Source organism: Pyricularia oryzae, chromosome 2 (assembly GCF_000002495.2).
Source record: "Pyricularia oryzae 70-15 chromosome 2, whole genome shotgun sequence".
Lineage (NCBI taxonomy): Eukaryota > Fungi > Ascomycota > Sordariomycetes > Magnaporthales > Pyriculariaceae > Pyricularia > Pyricularia oryzae.
The window spans coordinates 4602600-4614544 of NC_017850.1; the positions used below are offsets into that span (position 1 = coordinate 4602600).

Sequence of the window (11945 nt, forward strand, 5' to 3'; positions counted from 1 at the left end):
AGGCTGTGCCTCTCTGTAAAAAAAATAATGTGGTCAGGTTATATTAATTCCTGGTCATTATTTTACTGGTGGCTTTCCCCCCTTTTGGTGTAATGCGATCCGGCACTCACTTCCAGTTCTTAAACCCACTTTCGCCACATCTCTGCGCCTGTTCCATCGTCGTCCTTGGCTGTCAGCCAGGTTCAAGACAAAATTAGGCAGGAAGTAGATGCAGGCGTTCCTTTGAAATATGGCACCGCAGGTTGGTAACTGATTTTTTAAAATCCTTTCTTTATTTCTTCTTCTTTTCTTTTATTGTTGCGAGTGCAAGCATACCTGCCCATAAAAAAGGGCATCATACGTCTCTCGGAACGCACTTATCGACTAAGCCCGTCTGAGGCGTCTTTTCTGATTCACTTTGCAGTATAGTGATGCCCCTGAGCCCATTTCTGCCTCATACCCAGAGGTTGTACCAACACCGCAGCACCAAGCTCACACCTGGCAAGCTCCGTCACAACACCAACCAGGATACATCAACGATGGATCGACCCCGGTAACATCAAAACCAGGACAGCCATGGTCATCACCACAAACGTCATATAATGGTGCGCAGGGTAGCGATCGGGGGTATGACAGCCACAACGGCACATACGCAGGAAGCACGATGGTCTTCAATCCGGAAAAGACCCATATGGAGCTTCCTGCGGCAGAAAAGATCAAAAAGAAAACATTGTGCGGCTGCTCGGTCATCGTGTTCATTTTGAGCGTCATCATAGCCGTCCTGATCGGCGCCGTCGTTGGTTTGGCTAGTGGGACAGGGATTCAAACGGCTCGGTTCAACGAAGCAAACGATAAACTTCAAAGTCTTGAGGCATCAATGGCGTCAAAATCGTTCCCAACAGGGACAGGAAATGCACCTGCGGCGACAACGACCGCCGTGATCGACAATGGCTGTAGTAGCAACCCTACAGCCGTCAACGGGAAAGATTACACTGCATTTGAGTGTGAGTTAGGAACCAGCTATGGATTGGTACTCAACTTGAAAATCTCGTGACGAAGGTTAACCAACATATGCGTCCAAACAGTGCTGGGTTCCACCATTTTCACCATGAGGTGCGGTAAAGACGTTAATGCGCCTGTCCTAATGTCCCTGTTTGTGCCGGACTTCAATTCATGCATGGACTCTTGTTCGTCCTGGACCACATACGCGCCCCGGATGTTTGGAAGTAATGACAACACTACCTGCACAGGAGTGAGTTTCATTCCACTGTGGACGAACAAGACTATTGCGCTGAAAGGCGGAGCGCCGGGCAACTGCTATCTCAAGAAGAATGCCAGCACCGGCTCATTCCAGACCGGAAATGCTGGAACACCCGTCCACGGTGCGGTCGTGACGCTCCTCTAAGATTTCGATTATGATTGGTCATTGGCGTCTTCACAAAGTCCGTCGATTTTCCGAGTTGAACAAAGATGAAAGATTTGGTTTGTTTCAAGATTCGAGCGTGTGTAAATACCTATATACCTCTCTCTTAAATTGGTACTCTTTCATCATACTCGGATTCAACAGAAGGTTAATTAGGTCGTGCAATACTGTGTTCCACTTCCAAAGTCGCAGCTCTTCCAACTTGTGGAGTACGGAGTAACAAATGGCAGGCATTCTAACTTATCCTCATCTGGGTCGTAGGGACTGCTGAAAAGCTCCGTAATCGGATGGGTGCCCCGCGACATTAGCGTCCCACGGGGATGGCCAAAAAAGGGCAAGCAAAGAGCTGCCTCTCTTAGCATATCCAGCACTGATGATTGCTTCGCGTCGGTCGATATCCTGGCTTGCCTGGGGAACGAAATGAACGATTGGCTGTTGTTTCAATCATAATGTACCTGCCCATTTTTCATACACAGAAGTATACCATGAGCTTCTTTTACTGCGCATCGGTTGGTCCGCTCCCATGGTCCTCACCGCCTCGAAAGCCGGCAAGCCTATGCCTATTCAGTCACATCAGTAGGTACGACGTGAGAAAATAAGAGCATTTACACAAAGTGAGATTTGGGTATTTGAAGCAAAAGAGTCGGGAGAGAACTCCGTAGGGAGAAATGGTAGGTAGTACTGAGCTGATGCCCTTGCCATTATTGGATGGCGGCTGTCGAATTGATCAAATGCAAGTAATGTGGGGACATGTCAATCCAAAGGGCGCGCTGGGTGGGCCCACCTGATCAAGTTAGCCAGTCACTCCAGTGCAAGTCTCCGAATGAAGCAAAGTGAGAGACTGCAACTCGCTCCTTCAACACTAGAATCCAAGCCGAGCTTTTTATACCGGCCGACTGGCCTTGCTTTCTCCTCCGATTTACTTTTTTCCCTTTCCCAATCTCATCTGATAGTCTGACGACTTGTCATCAGTTTTATTACCGCACGCCCTGCGTGTTGATTGAACCCTGGTGGCATCCGACCTGTCATCTATACTCATTACACCCACCACTCAGGCACGCACGCCCTTCTTTGGATCATAGCAACAAATGCCAATAGTACCAGAAGAAGACGAGCTTGTAATGGACGCCAATTTTGACGACTTCATCAACTGGGACAAGGCCGAACCTACCCTTGCCAATGTTTCTTCTAGCATGGACTTCATGCCGACAACGGCTGACGCCACGCTCGGACAGTTTAACGGTCTAGATTTGGACCCTCCATTCTTGAACTTCAGTCATCTCGGAGCAGACAACAACATCCTGCTCGATAACGAACTTCTGGAGCCGAGTCTAGGTCAGCCGAACCTCGACTTTCGTGACCACTTCACAGACCCCTGCCTCCACTGCAGAGCGAATGGATACGACTGCAAGATGATCTGCGAAGGCACGCACAAGAACTGTTGCACAAGCTGTATAGCATTCCGTGTTAATTGTAGCCATAAGGCCGAGGGTGCATTTTCTGGTGGCACAGAATCTGCTACCCCCGAAACCCCAGAGTCAAAGGCAGACGCCATAGGAAGATCAACAGGATCAGGGTCAGCTAAGACTGCGACCCGCCTGTCCAAAGACTCAGTCAAGGTCCTCAAGTCGTGGTTCGCAAACCACAGCAAGCACCCTTACCCGACAGAAGAGGAGAAAGAGTCTCTTCAACGTCTCACTCAACTCACTAAAGTCCAGATCACAAATTGGCTGGCCAACTATCGCCGGCGGAACAAGTTTGCACGCCCACGCTCCACCTCACCAAGCGTACGCAACTTGTCGCTCGGCGGAATGGACATACCTCAGAGAAGGGCCACACCGGCGCCCATGGATCGCCGCCTGAGACCTTCCCATTATGAGAACATGAACCCCCTTGAACGTTGGAAGAACTCGCCTCCTGAGAACGAACCGGCTTCCGTCAACGATATTGCCAGGGCGGTCTCTTCAGCTTCTACAGCTGTCTCGTCTGGATTTGAGACTCCTCGGAGCTTCAACCTGACGGATGACTCGCGGTCGCTAGGCCACGGCTCCTCGGTGAGCAGCTTGGGCACATCACGTACATCACAAAGCAGTGCCGCCGGCTCGTTTGCTTCTGCCTACTCCCACGGCTCCCGAAACTCATTTGGATCTTTCAACTCACTTGATAGGGGAAGGAGGCGAAGGCGAAGACGTGCTTTGCCAAACATGTCAAGCCAACCGACCAGATCTTCACTCACGCAGCCAACAAACATGTATCAGTGCACCTTTTGCCCGCAGACCTTCAAGGCTAAATATGACTGTACGTACAGCGTTGCTAATCTGGCACAGATTGAACATTGTCGATTCAAGTGTGTGGAAATGCTTTTGCTGACACATAGTTCTTCTTTTGCAGGGCAAAGACACGAAAAGTCGCTGCATATATCCTTAGAGAGCTGGGTTTGTGCTCCAAAGGTATGTTGCCGGAGATTACATGCCTACTTCCGTGGCGAGCATTTCGATGTAGTAGCTGACAAATATTTTGAATTAGGGAGCCAAAGCCTTCAACCCAGAGACATCCCGGATAGAGTGTGTGTTCTGCTCGGAGCCCAACCCCACTCAAGATCACCTCGAAACACACAACTACAGCGTCTGTCAGGAAAAGGGGGTTTCTGAAAGAACATTCTACCGAAAAGATCACCTGCGGCAACACCTGAGGCTGGTGCACAACACAAAGTTCATGAACTGGGCCATGTCAAAGTGGGAGCAAAAGCACGATGAGTTGGAGTCCATCTGCGGCTTTTGCGGCTTACGTATGACAACATGGACAGCCCGTGTCGAGCACCTAGCCGGTCACTTCAAAGCTGGTAGCTCCATGGCAGAATGGAAAGGTGACTGGGGGTTCAGTCCATTTGTGCTTGACAAGGTGCAGAATGCCATTCCACCATACATGATCCACGAGGAGAGAATTTCCCCTTGGCCCTATGTTGCATCTCACCCGATGCCGGAGACCCCGATCCACGCCTATGAACTCCTGAAAACGGAGCTTGTATACTGGACGCAAACTTCTAGAGAGCAAAACTCCACTGTCACAGACGATGAGCTTGTGCACGAGGCATGCCGGGTCATTTATGGGGCTGAAGTGCTCTCTCACAAAGGCATAGCTGTAAGTATCACTGACAAAGACTTTGACCCCAGTGATTCTCCTTCCGTTGGGGACCATGTTGAAAACTATCAAGGCTAACTCGAGTAACAGTCTGCCCCCTCATGGCTACGTGATGTGCTCATGAGCAACGAGACAATCGCACAGCGGGCAAGGCACTCTCCGATTCGCTCTGGTGCAGATTCTCATGTCAGCATACTCAAAATTAACGGCAAGGACAACATATTTGAGGCGTGCCCTCTTGAGCACAAACTCCTCGAATATGTAAATTCAAGGACTTTGCTTGGGTTGACTCCGAGTACGTAAATCCTGATGGGTACCCCACACAACAATTGTGACATGAACTAAAGCTAATTTGCTGCCTACCTACCTACTTTAGCCGACGGCGAGCTTCAGCTGGAATGCTGCAAAATCCTTGGCCACTTTGAAGAGACTTCGTCAAGCCCATCGGATCTTGTGGGAAACCTGCTTGTAAGGCTGGTTATGGGATCCAAAAGCTGGTTGGCAGATTTTAGACTCAGAGCTCGACTACCTCGATCCGAGGACATGATTGATGAGGACCGACGACCAACCGACGGCAAATCGCTCGACTCGTCTATCCACAATTTCTCCAGACTCGAGAGAGAGTTGGCACAACACGTCCGTTCCCAAAGGGCGAAGGGAATCGAGCCTGATGGTCCAGATCTGCAACGGGCTGCTCGTATCATCATATACGGAAATGATGATGGCTGGAATCAAAGTAAGTGATGGATGCCTCCTGCTGATTTTATACAGCCGCGGTCGTATGCTAACCAATCCTTCATTATCACAGCTGCTGCAGACTCTCCCGAGTGGCTTGGTGCCTTTGGAGAACGGATGCAGGAGGCAGGCTCAAGAGCCGTTTTGAAGCTCGATGATCCCCTTCACCACCTGTTTGATCCCGACGCAGAACTGATTGCTCTGCAGAACGCATTTGCTTCGCAGCAGAGCAGCAAAGATTCACCAACAACCGCAATAACCACGAGCGAGTCTGCTCCAAACGTCTCCTCACCGGTTGGTCGATGTGCTCGATCCGTTCCTTTCTTCATACATGACCTCAACTGTTATAAGAGGCTAAAGAAGGAACTGGCCCGGTGGAGTGCATCAGTTATGTCGCCTAATAACCCAAATCAGCATGTTCCATCGGACGCGGAACTCCAGCATCAGGCGCGGTGGATCCTATATGACGAGTAAGTCGCCATATCGAAGTCTTCAAGGCTCTGACGACGAGAAGTGTTACTGACTTGGCAATTAATTTGACTACTGAAGCGATGATCCTTGGAATGTGACCGCAGCCGACAACTTCGAGTGGCTGCAACGATTCAAACGTGACCACAAAATAATTAGTGATGACTCTGGGCCTGGTCTCCCAGATTCCGTGGGCTGGAATCTGCATCAAGGCGGCACAGGCTTTGCCCCTCCATATGCGTACCCAGCCGTAGCGATTGAGGGAACCGGTGGCTGCGGCAGTGGGGAAGGCACTGTAGAGATCCCCGTAAGCGTGGACGCAAAGCTCTTCCAAGCCGATCAGAGGGCGGTCGATAGCTACTTGCAGGGCTTCAAGGCCCGATACCCGCGACCCCCTGCAGTATTCTGTTCGAGAGAACTGGAGGGTGGCCTGACCGAATTCATGGAATCGCAGCAGGTCACCATGGGCGCCCCGCCTTCGGATGAGATGCTCAGAGCCAAGGCGAGGGAGATACTTGGCACTGAGACAACTGCAGCCGATGATTCCGTGCTGCTGGAGAGGTTCAAGGCAGTTTTCCAGCCAAACAATGCTGTGATCAATACGTCCGAGGCGGAAGTGGACTTTTCGCTGATGTCGGGCATGCAGCTGCCACTGCCGGAAGTTGGTGCTGCGTTTGCAATGCAAGCGGCAGAGACGACCAATAATGGGTTTGATGGTTCCATGATGTATGGTTTCGGGATACAGGGCACTATGGACCTGGTGCAGAGTCCAAGTCAGCTTTTCGACATGTAGATGAACAGAGTTGCTGTATGGTGGGTGTGCATGTTTGCAAGGGGTCACTCCCTGTTGAGTAGTTGGATAAAGCAAACTAAAAACAACAGATAGGCATGCAAAGAAGGCAAAACAATTTTTGAGCGGAAATGCAACATGAACTCGAATTTTCTTGGTGTTATTTTGTGAAGTATCCATCTTGTATTGCAATGCAAAACCAATGGTACAGTTCAGGCCTAGATGTACTGCATCAACAACTGATTGGCTGCAGGGTCCGAGGAAAAGCCTTGGGCCGCACCCATTATTGAATCTCGGGCGACCATCGCCGTCAGGATTTTCCATGTTCATTTTGAACGACATGCAATTGAAATACAAAGACTGACAGATTGCAACAATTAGCCGCCATTGAAACTCGAATCGACTCGGGCTACTCACGGGCATTGTCGTTCGGTTCAGTGAGAACAGTACAATAGCCCAATAGTACAAGACCGAAACCTAGTAGCGGTGAAAAAAAGGCACAGGTTGTGGCATCGACTGGAGCTCTCCATGTATAAATACTGAGGCCCTGCCCACTGCAGGCCACCCCCACCCGGTCCAGGAGATGCCGACATATTTATGCCACGGGTTTCGATGGCACCGACCCTCGATACGGGTGTATGTCATTGTTCAGGATATAGGCGATGCCGCACCTGACTTTATCTCGGGGACGCGCTCCGCCACAGCCATCCTAGACTCCTTTTACAACCTTTTTGACTTTTTACCGCCACCAAAGACGCGCGACGACCAACAGAAGCAGCCGCCGGCCGCGACCGACAGCGCCTCGAGCCAGGCCTGGTCGGCGATCCGGCTGCTGGAGGAGTACGACCCGAGCATGCTGGGCGAGGCGGCGCGGCCGCACGCCTACGTGGCCGACCATGTGGTGCGCGTGGACCTGTCGGCGTCGGTCGTCGACGAGATGGCGCGCTACCAGGCCCGGCTCAAGGAGAGCGGCGCCATGGGCGGCCCGCACTCGGACGAGACGGGCCGCCGCCAGCGCGCCGCCAAGGACCGCAAGGCCGGCTGGCTCGAGAAGCTCAGGGACCAGCTGCAGCGCGGCGAGGAGATTCGGTGGTACGTCGTCGTCAACGGGGATGAGGAGCGCGGCTGGGACCATGGCGGTGGTGATGGTGGTGAGGGCGAGGAAGTCGATGACTTTGCGGATGGGCAAGGGGATTCGGTTGAGGATGAGCGTCGCGAACTTGAGAGGCAAGAACTACGGCAGCGTCTTGGAGGGATTTATATCGACGAGGAGGACGGTGATAACTACGGCTATCAGGTCGATGATTCATCCTCACGGCACACCAAAGGCCCATCTGACAATGGTATGCAACCTCTGTCAGTAATGCCACCACAAGACGTCGCCTCTAAGCCTACTACAAAGGGAACCGGCAGCGGATTTAGAAGGCTGTTTGGTAAGGGGAGCAAGAGTTCTGGCGATCTGAAATAGACGCATGACAGTGGGAGTACATTTGAAAGTAGCAAAGCTAAGTCATTTGACAGATATCCTGGAGGAGTAAATGGAAACTATCAAAAACATCGATAAAAGCTACTGGCCAGCCTCTTAGATAAGTCCAAGTCGACAAAGGGTACATCATGGGCTCTTGGCCACGGTCAGTCCCTTGTTGTAATCCGCTCCAGTATACGCATTTCAGCCTCGAAACTTGACCCTGGTGTAGCCCACAGCCGCAACTTCGATACCAGCAGCTCTTTGAGTTCTTTCACGTCCGTTGTGAACCTCTGCAGCTGTGGAATTGAATCGCAAGTGACGAGAACCAACAGGTTCGCCATAGAGGTCTGCGAGAAGGTCCAAAGGTAAGGAGACCGCTTGTCGAGCATCTCGGTTGAATTGCGAAGGTATGTCGAGCATGTCTTGATGCAGATCTCGCTTTTGTCCAAAACGATCTGCGGGATCGAGGTGAGGGGCTGAACGGACCCGGCTGGCACAGCGCTAGACGACGCCGGCGTACTGGCAGACATGTGAGGCGACACCGGGCTAGAGCCGACCGAGGATGGTGCCAAGCTCCTTGCTTGCTGCTGCATCAGTGCCGCATAGAGCACAAACGGCCGGTGGATGATGTGACGAGCCGCGTAGAAGCGTAGCCGAAGCACCCTGGCACGGTCGTTTGGACACGGTTCGGTACCCAATGGTGGCCGCAGGCTCTCTGGGATCGACAAATACCACTCCTCCAACTGGCGGTGGAGCTCCGAGCTGACATTGACAAGCTTCACAAGACTTAAGCTGCCGGTAGCTGGGTTCATATCAGAAAATGAGATCAGACCCGAGTGCTCTGATGAGTACAAAGAGCTGTGAACTCTATTCAGTAACCTTCTCGCGGCAGTCTCTGCCGCGAAGTAGATCAGCTCTTCATGCTCTAAAGGGTTCAAGCTCCGTGGAAGGGGCATTTGATCCGAAAGTCGGTCAGCCATAGGCTCGATCCCGGTTCGGGGAAGTTCCAGTTCGGCTGCTCGATCGCTGTATGTCTTGCGCATTAGTCGTTCCTCTTTGAGATGCAGTACATACACGTGATCGATAGGGTAGTTACCATTCGATCATAAAACAGGACCACAGAACACGCAGGTAGTCGTCGTTTGGAGCTTGCAAGTGACCGTTTGCTTTTCTTTGCCTGTTACGGTGTGAACGAAAATATCAGATAGGAACCGGCAGCGTTTTAGTCTGTATCGAGTGTACATGTACGCCTGTGCACTTGGGTGAGACTTCTCTTGAGAAAGGAAACAAGCTCTGATGGTCGCCAGAAAAACTTACTTCTCGTAAAGAAAGATAAAGTTGTGAGATGCAAAATAAGCCATCCTCCAGCTGTGAAGTGGCCTGCCGAGATGAGCAAAGAAGGAGGCTGCGAGCACGAGCGCCTGACATATAGGCAGGCTCGGCTGGAAGCCCCAGACGGTCCATTTCAGCAAAAGACGAAGCGCAGGTTGGAACAGGCTCATCGCAAGCTGATCCTTTTCCGCCTGAATATGCAAAGGCAGCGGAACCTCTTCGTCGGCGGGAGCAATAGCGCCAAGCGCCCACACACAGAGGCAAATTGCCGTTTCTGGAGTTTCGGCGGGACCGTGATCATAAATATCTGTTCGCCACTGGATAAAATCGTGCTCCGTAAACAATGGATATGTCGAGTGTACCCGTGCAAAGTAGTTGGCCGACAATGACTCAAAGGCTGAATTATCTAGTGACGGCCAGTCAAGCTTTTTGCTCTGGAATAAATCCAGAGGCTCTGGCAAGGGTAAGCTGTCTTCGATGTCATGGAAAAGACTCCTGGGATATTCGCCGAGCATATTTCGGATGCGAGGTAATGCAAAGAGAGAACTTGCCGAAGTGAAATGGTCGGTTGGGATGAGAAACTGGTGATGATCCAGGCGGGGATCAAGATTGACGGATCCCGGGTCATGGCGACTCTGAAGCCCTCCAAGTTGTGGCGACTGCTCTAACTGTTCTTGTTGCTGACGTTGAAGTTGGTAAGAGTAGGATGCCGGCAGTGAGAACAAGTTGGGCTGAAAAGGGCTAGACGCGGTGGTCCCGCCGCCCTGGGCAAGCTCATTCAGGCGCTCGCTGTGCTCCTGTAGCAGAAGCTCTATACGGCCGAGGCGTTCGGCAACTGGGTCGGAGGCCGGCGCGGAGCCAGTGGGAAGGTCGACCCTACATGCATGTCAGGGTTCTTAATAAGCACCACTGCAGACAAGAAAAAACGAAAGCCACAGCAGGCCAAGGAGACCAAATCTAGGCGTATAACAGACAGACAGCTCAAGGGTTGCGGAAGTAACCCCCCAAAGAGAAAAGAGAAAAGTGAACACTCGTACCGTTCAACTGGCAACTCTTTGTAACGACACTCGGCTGCCGATTCCCGACAGGTCGAACAAGGTCGTTCACCGTCGCATCTGAATGTACTTGAGTCAATAAACGGATCCCATATCCCCATCCATATCTTGCATACTAGAGGCCAGGGGAAGCAAGTGAAAAGAAAGAAAAAGAAAAAAAAAAACAAGAGTACACACCTTCGTTTGCGGTGCCTGAGGATATTGCAGAGTGCTTTGTCAGTGTATGTTCAATAGACAAGAGGACACAAAACCCAAGGACTTGCTTGGTCTTGTTTCAGACGCACCGACAGAAATCGCAAGCTAACAAAGCGCCTTTATTCGACCAAGGTAAAAAAATATAGTGAATGGTGTAAGTCTAATATCCAGAGCAGATACCAAAGTCACGCGGACATCGATCAATTTACAAGAGCTCAAAAAGTTGATTCTGCGTACGTTTTCGTATGTAGCTCATTGTCTCTTCTCCAGCGCGAGAGTGGACAGTATCACTGGATTTGGTCAGACTTTCTGCATGCTTGGGCTGTTGTGTCTTCTTTGTTTTGTGCACAGAGAATTCTGTATCAAATGCTGTACTCACTCAACTACTCTGCCGGCCAGGGCAACCTCCCAAAAGAGATGGGAAATTAAATGTGTTTTTCTTTCGAATCGTAGCGAAACAGTACTACTGATCGAGTGTTAAGGTGCACACGGGTGGTTGCGGGAGGGCCAGCGAGGTTGGAGCTCGGCGGCCAGGAGCCTGTCACCTACTGCACGTCCTAGCTATCTACCGTCTGGCTGCCCAATAGAGAAATGGCCTGCAGCGTTCCGCGGACTACCTCAGGTCCAGGGGGTCGGCCTGCTTCTTGATTGGAGCAGCAAGCAGACTAGTGACAGTGGAGGTAAGCTCTTTGGAAGTGCAGTGCACTCACTACACGAACATGGGAGCTTGGATGATTTCTGCCTGGATTGATATGTCAAAGAGGGTAAAATGTCTGTTCTACCCCGCAGTTGTGAACGAAGGTTTTTTTTTTTTTTTTTTCCCTTAATTCATTTTGTTCTTTTTTTTTCATGGTTCAAGAAGGATAAGACCGAAGCACACTCACTGCCTGGCCCAAAGGTTTCCACCAGAGAGTGGAGGTTGAGATTAGACGGGGCTTCTCGTTATGCGCGACTCCTACTGCTATGGATTTAAAGAGGTTCATTATGGACTTCGGTGCGAGTTTGTGGTGTTCTTAACAGCAAGATGGTGGACCTTGAAGTAAGATACGGAGTCGCGTCTGGTACTGAATGTTGTTTTTGGAGGAATTGACAGGTCAGTCTAGATTGCACCAAGGGAGGCCAGCCCGGGAAAGTTGTACAGTCTGTACACTTCTCCGAAGCGATGACACCCTGCCCCTCCAAACCCCTTTCAGCGGGCCGTTACTTCTCCATCATTGGCGGGTGGGGAGACTCCACAGTGCGGTCTTTTGTGCAGAGGTCGGTTTTGGATGGAGTACCGGGCTTTGAGGTCGACTCTTTTCTTACAGTAAGGTACATAGGTATCTCTATGAAGTGCAAGTTTTGGCATTCATGCTGCGA

The 11945-nt window shown here is 51.1% G+C and overlaps 4 protein-coding genes across 4 annotated transcripts; 3 read left to right on the forward strand and 1 right to left on the reverse strand.

Moving 5' to 3' along the window:
• Window positions 1-109: 109 nt before the first annotated feature.
• Window positions 110-1598, forward strand: MGG_01729 (uncharacterized protein). The gene is made up of 3 exons (XM_003714679.1): window positions 110-241; window positions 404-983; window positions 1065-1598. Exons 1-3 carry the CDS (start codon window positions 230-232, stop codon window positions 1382-1384), a joined length of 912 nt encoding a protein of 303 aa, XP_003714727.1. The 5' UTR covers window positions 110-229; the 3' UTR covers window positions 1385-1598.
• Window positions 1599-2197: 599 nt separating this feature from the next.
• Window positions 2198-6749, forward strand: MGG_01730 (uncharacterized protein). The gene is made up of 7 exons (XM_003714680.1): window positions 2198-3700; window positions 3794-3852; window positions 3929-4543; window positions 4634-4838; window positions 4920-5279; window positions 5352-5748; window positions 5828-6749. Exons 1-7 carry the CDS (start codon window positions 2491-2493, stop codon window positions 6537-6539), a joined length of 3558 nt encoding a protein of 1185 aa, XP_003714728.1. The 5' UTR covers window positions 2198-2490; the 3' UTR covers window positions 6540-6749.
• A 73-nt stretch (window positions 6750-6822) lies between these two features.
• Window positions 6823-8258, forward strand: MGG_01731 (uncharacterized protein). Its single transcript, XM_003714681.1, has one exon. It carries the CDS (start codon window positions 7120-7122, stop codon window positions 8002-8004), a length of 885 nt encoding a protein of 294 aa, XP_003714729.1. The 5' UTR covers window positions 6823-7119; the 3' UTR covers window positions 8005-8258.
• On the reverse strand, window positions 8003-11429 carry MGG_11160 (uncharacterized protein). The gene is made up of 8 exons (XM_003714682.1): window positions 10966-11429; window positions 10824-10876; window positions 10676-10703; window positions 10569-10583; window positions 10374-10451; window positions 9322-10212; window positions 9101-9181; window positions 8003-9030 (listed from the first exon to the last, which is right to left on the reverse strand). The coding sequence occupies exons 2-8, from the start codon at window positions 10840-10842 to the stop codon at window positions 8169-8171; spliced, it is 1974 nt and encodes a 657-aa protein (XP_003714730.1). The 5' UTR covers window positions 10843-10876; window positions 10966-11429; the 3' UTR covers window positions 8003-8168.
• Window positions 11430-11945: the final 516 nt, after the last annotated feature.

Coding starts and splice junctions, on each gene's coding strand:
- MGG_01729 (XM_003714679.1), top strand. Junction 984..1,064: donor AGATTACACTGCATTTGAGT/GTGAGTTAGGAA, acceptor GCGTCCAAACAG/TGCTGGGTTCCACCATTTTC.
- MGG_01730 (XM_003714680.1), top strand. CDS start 2,491: ATGCCAATAGTACCAGAAGAAGACGAGCTTGTAATGGACGCCAATTTT. Junction 5,280..5,351: donor TGATGATGGCTGGAATCAAA/GTAAGTGATGGA, acceptor TCATTATCACAG/CTGCTGCAGACTCTCCCGAG. Junction 5,749..5,827: donor CGGTGGATCCTATATGACGA/GTAAGTCGCCAT, acceptor TGACTACTGAAG/CGATGATCCTTGGAATGTGA.
- MGG_01731 (XM_003714681.1), top strand. CDS start 7,120: ATGCCGACATATTTATGCCACGGGTTTCGATGGCACCGACCCTCGATA.
- MGG_11160 (XM_003714682.1), bottom strand. Junction 9,182..9,321: donor TTTATCTTTCTTTACGAGAA/GTAAGTTTTTCT, acceptor ACACCGTAACAG/GCAAAGAAAAGCAAACGGTC. Junction 9,031..9,100: donor TCCTGTTTTATGATCGAATG/GTAACTACCCTA, acceptor CAAGACATACAG/CGATCGAGCAGCCGAACTGG.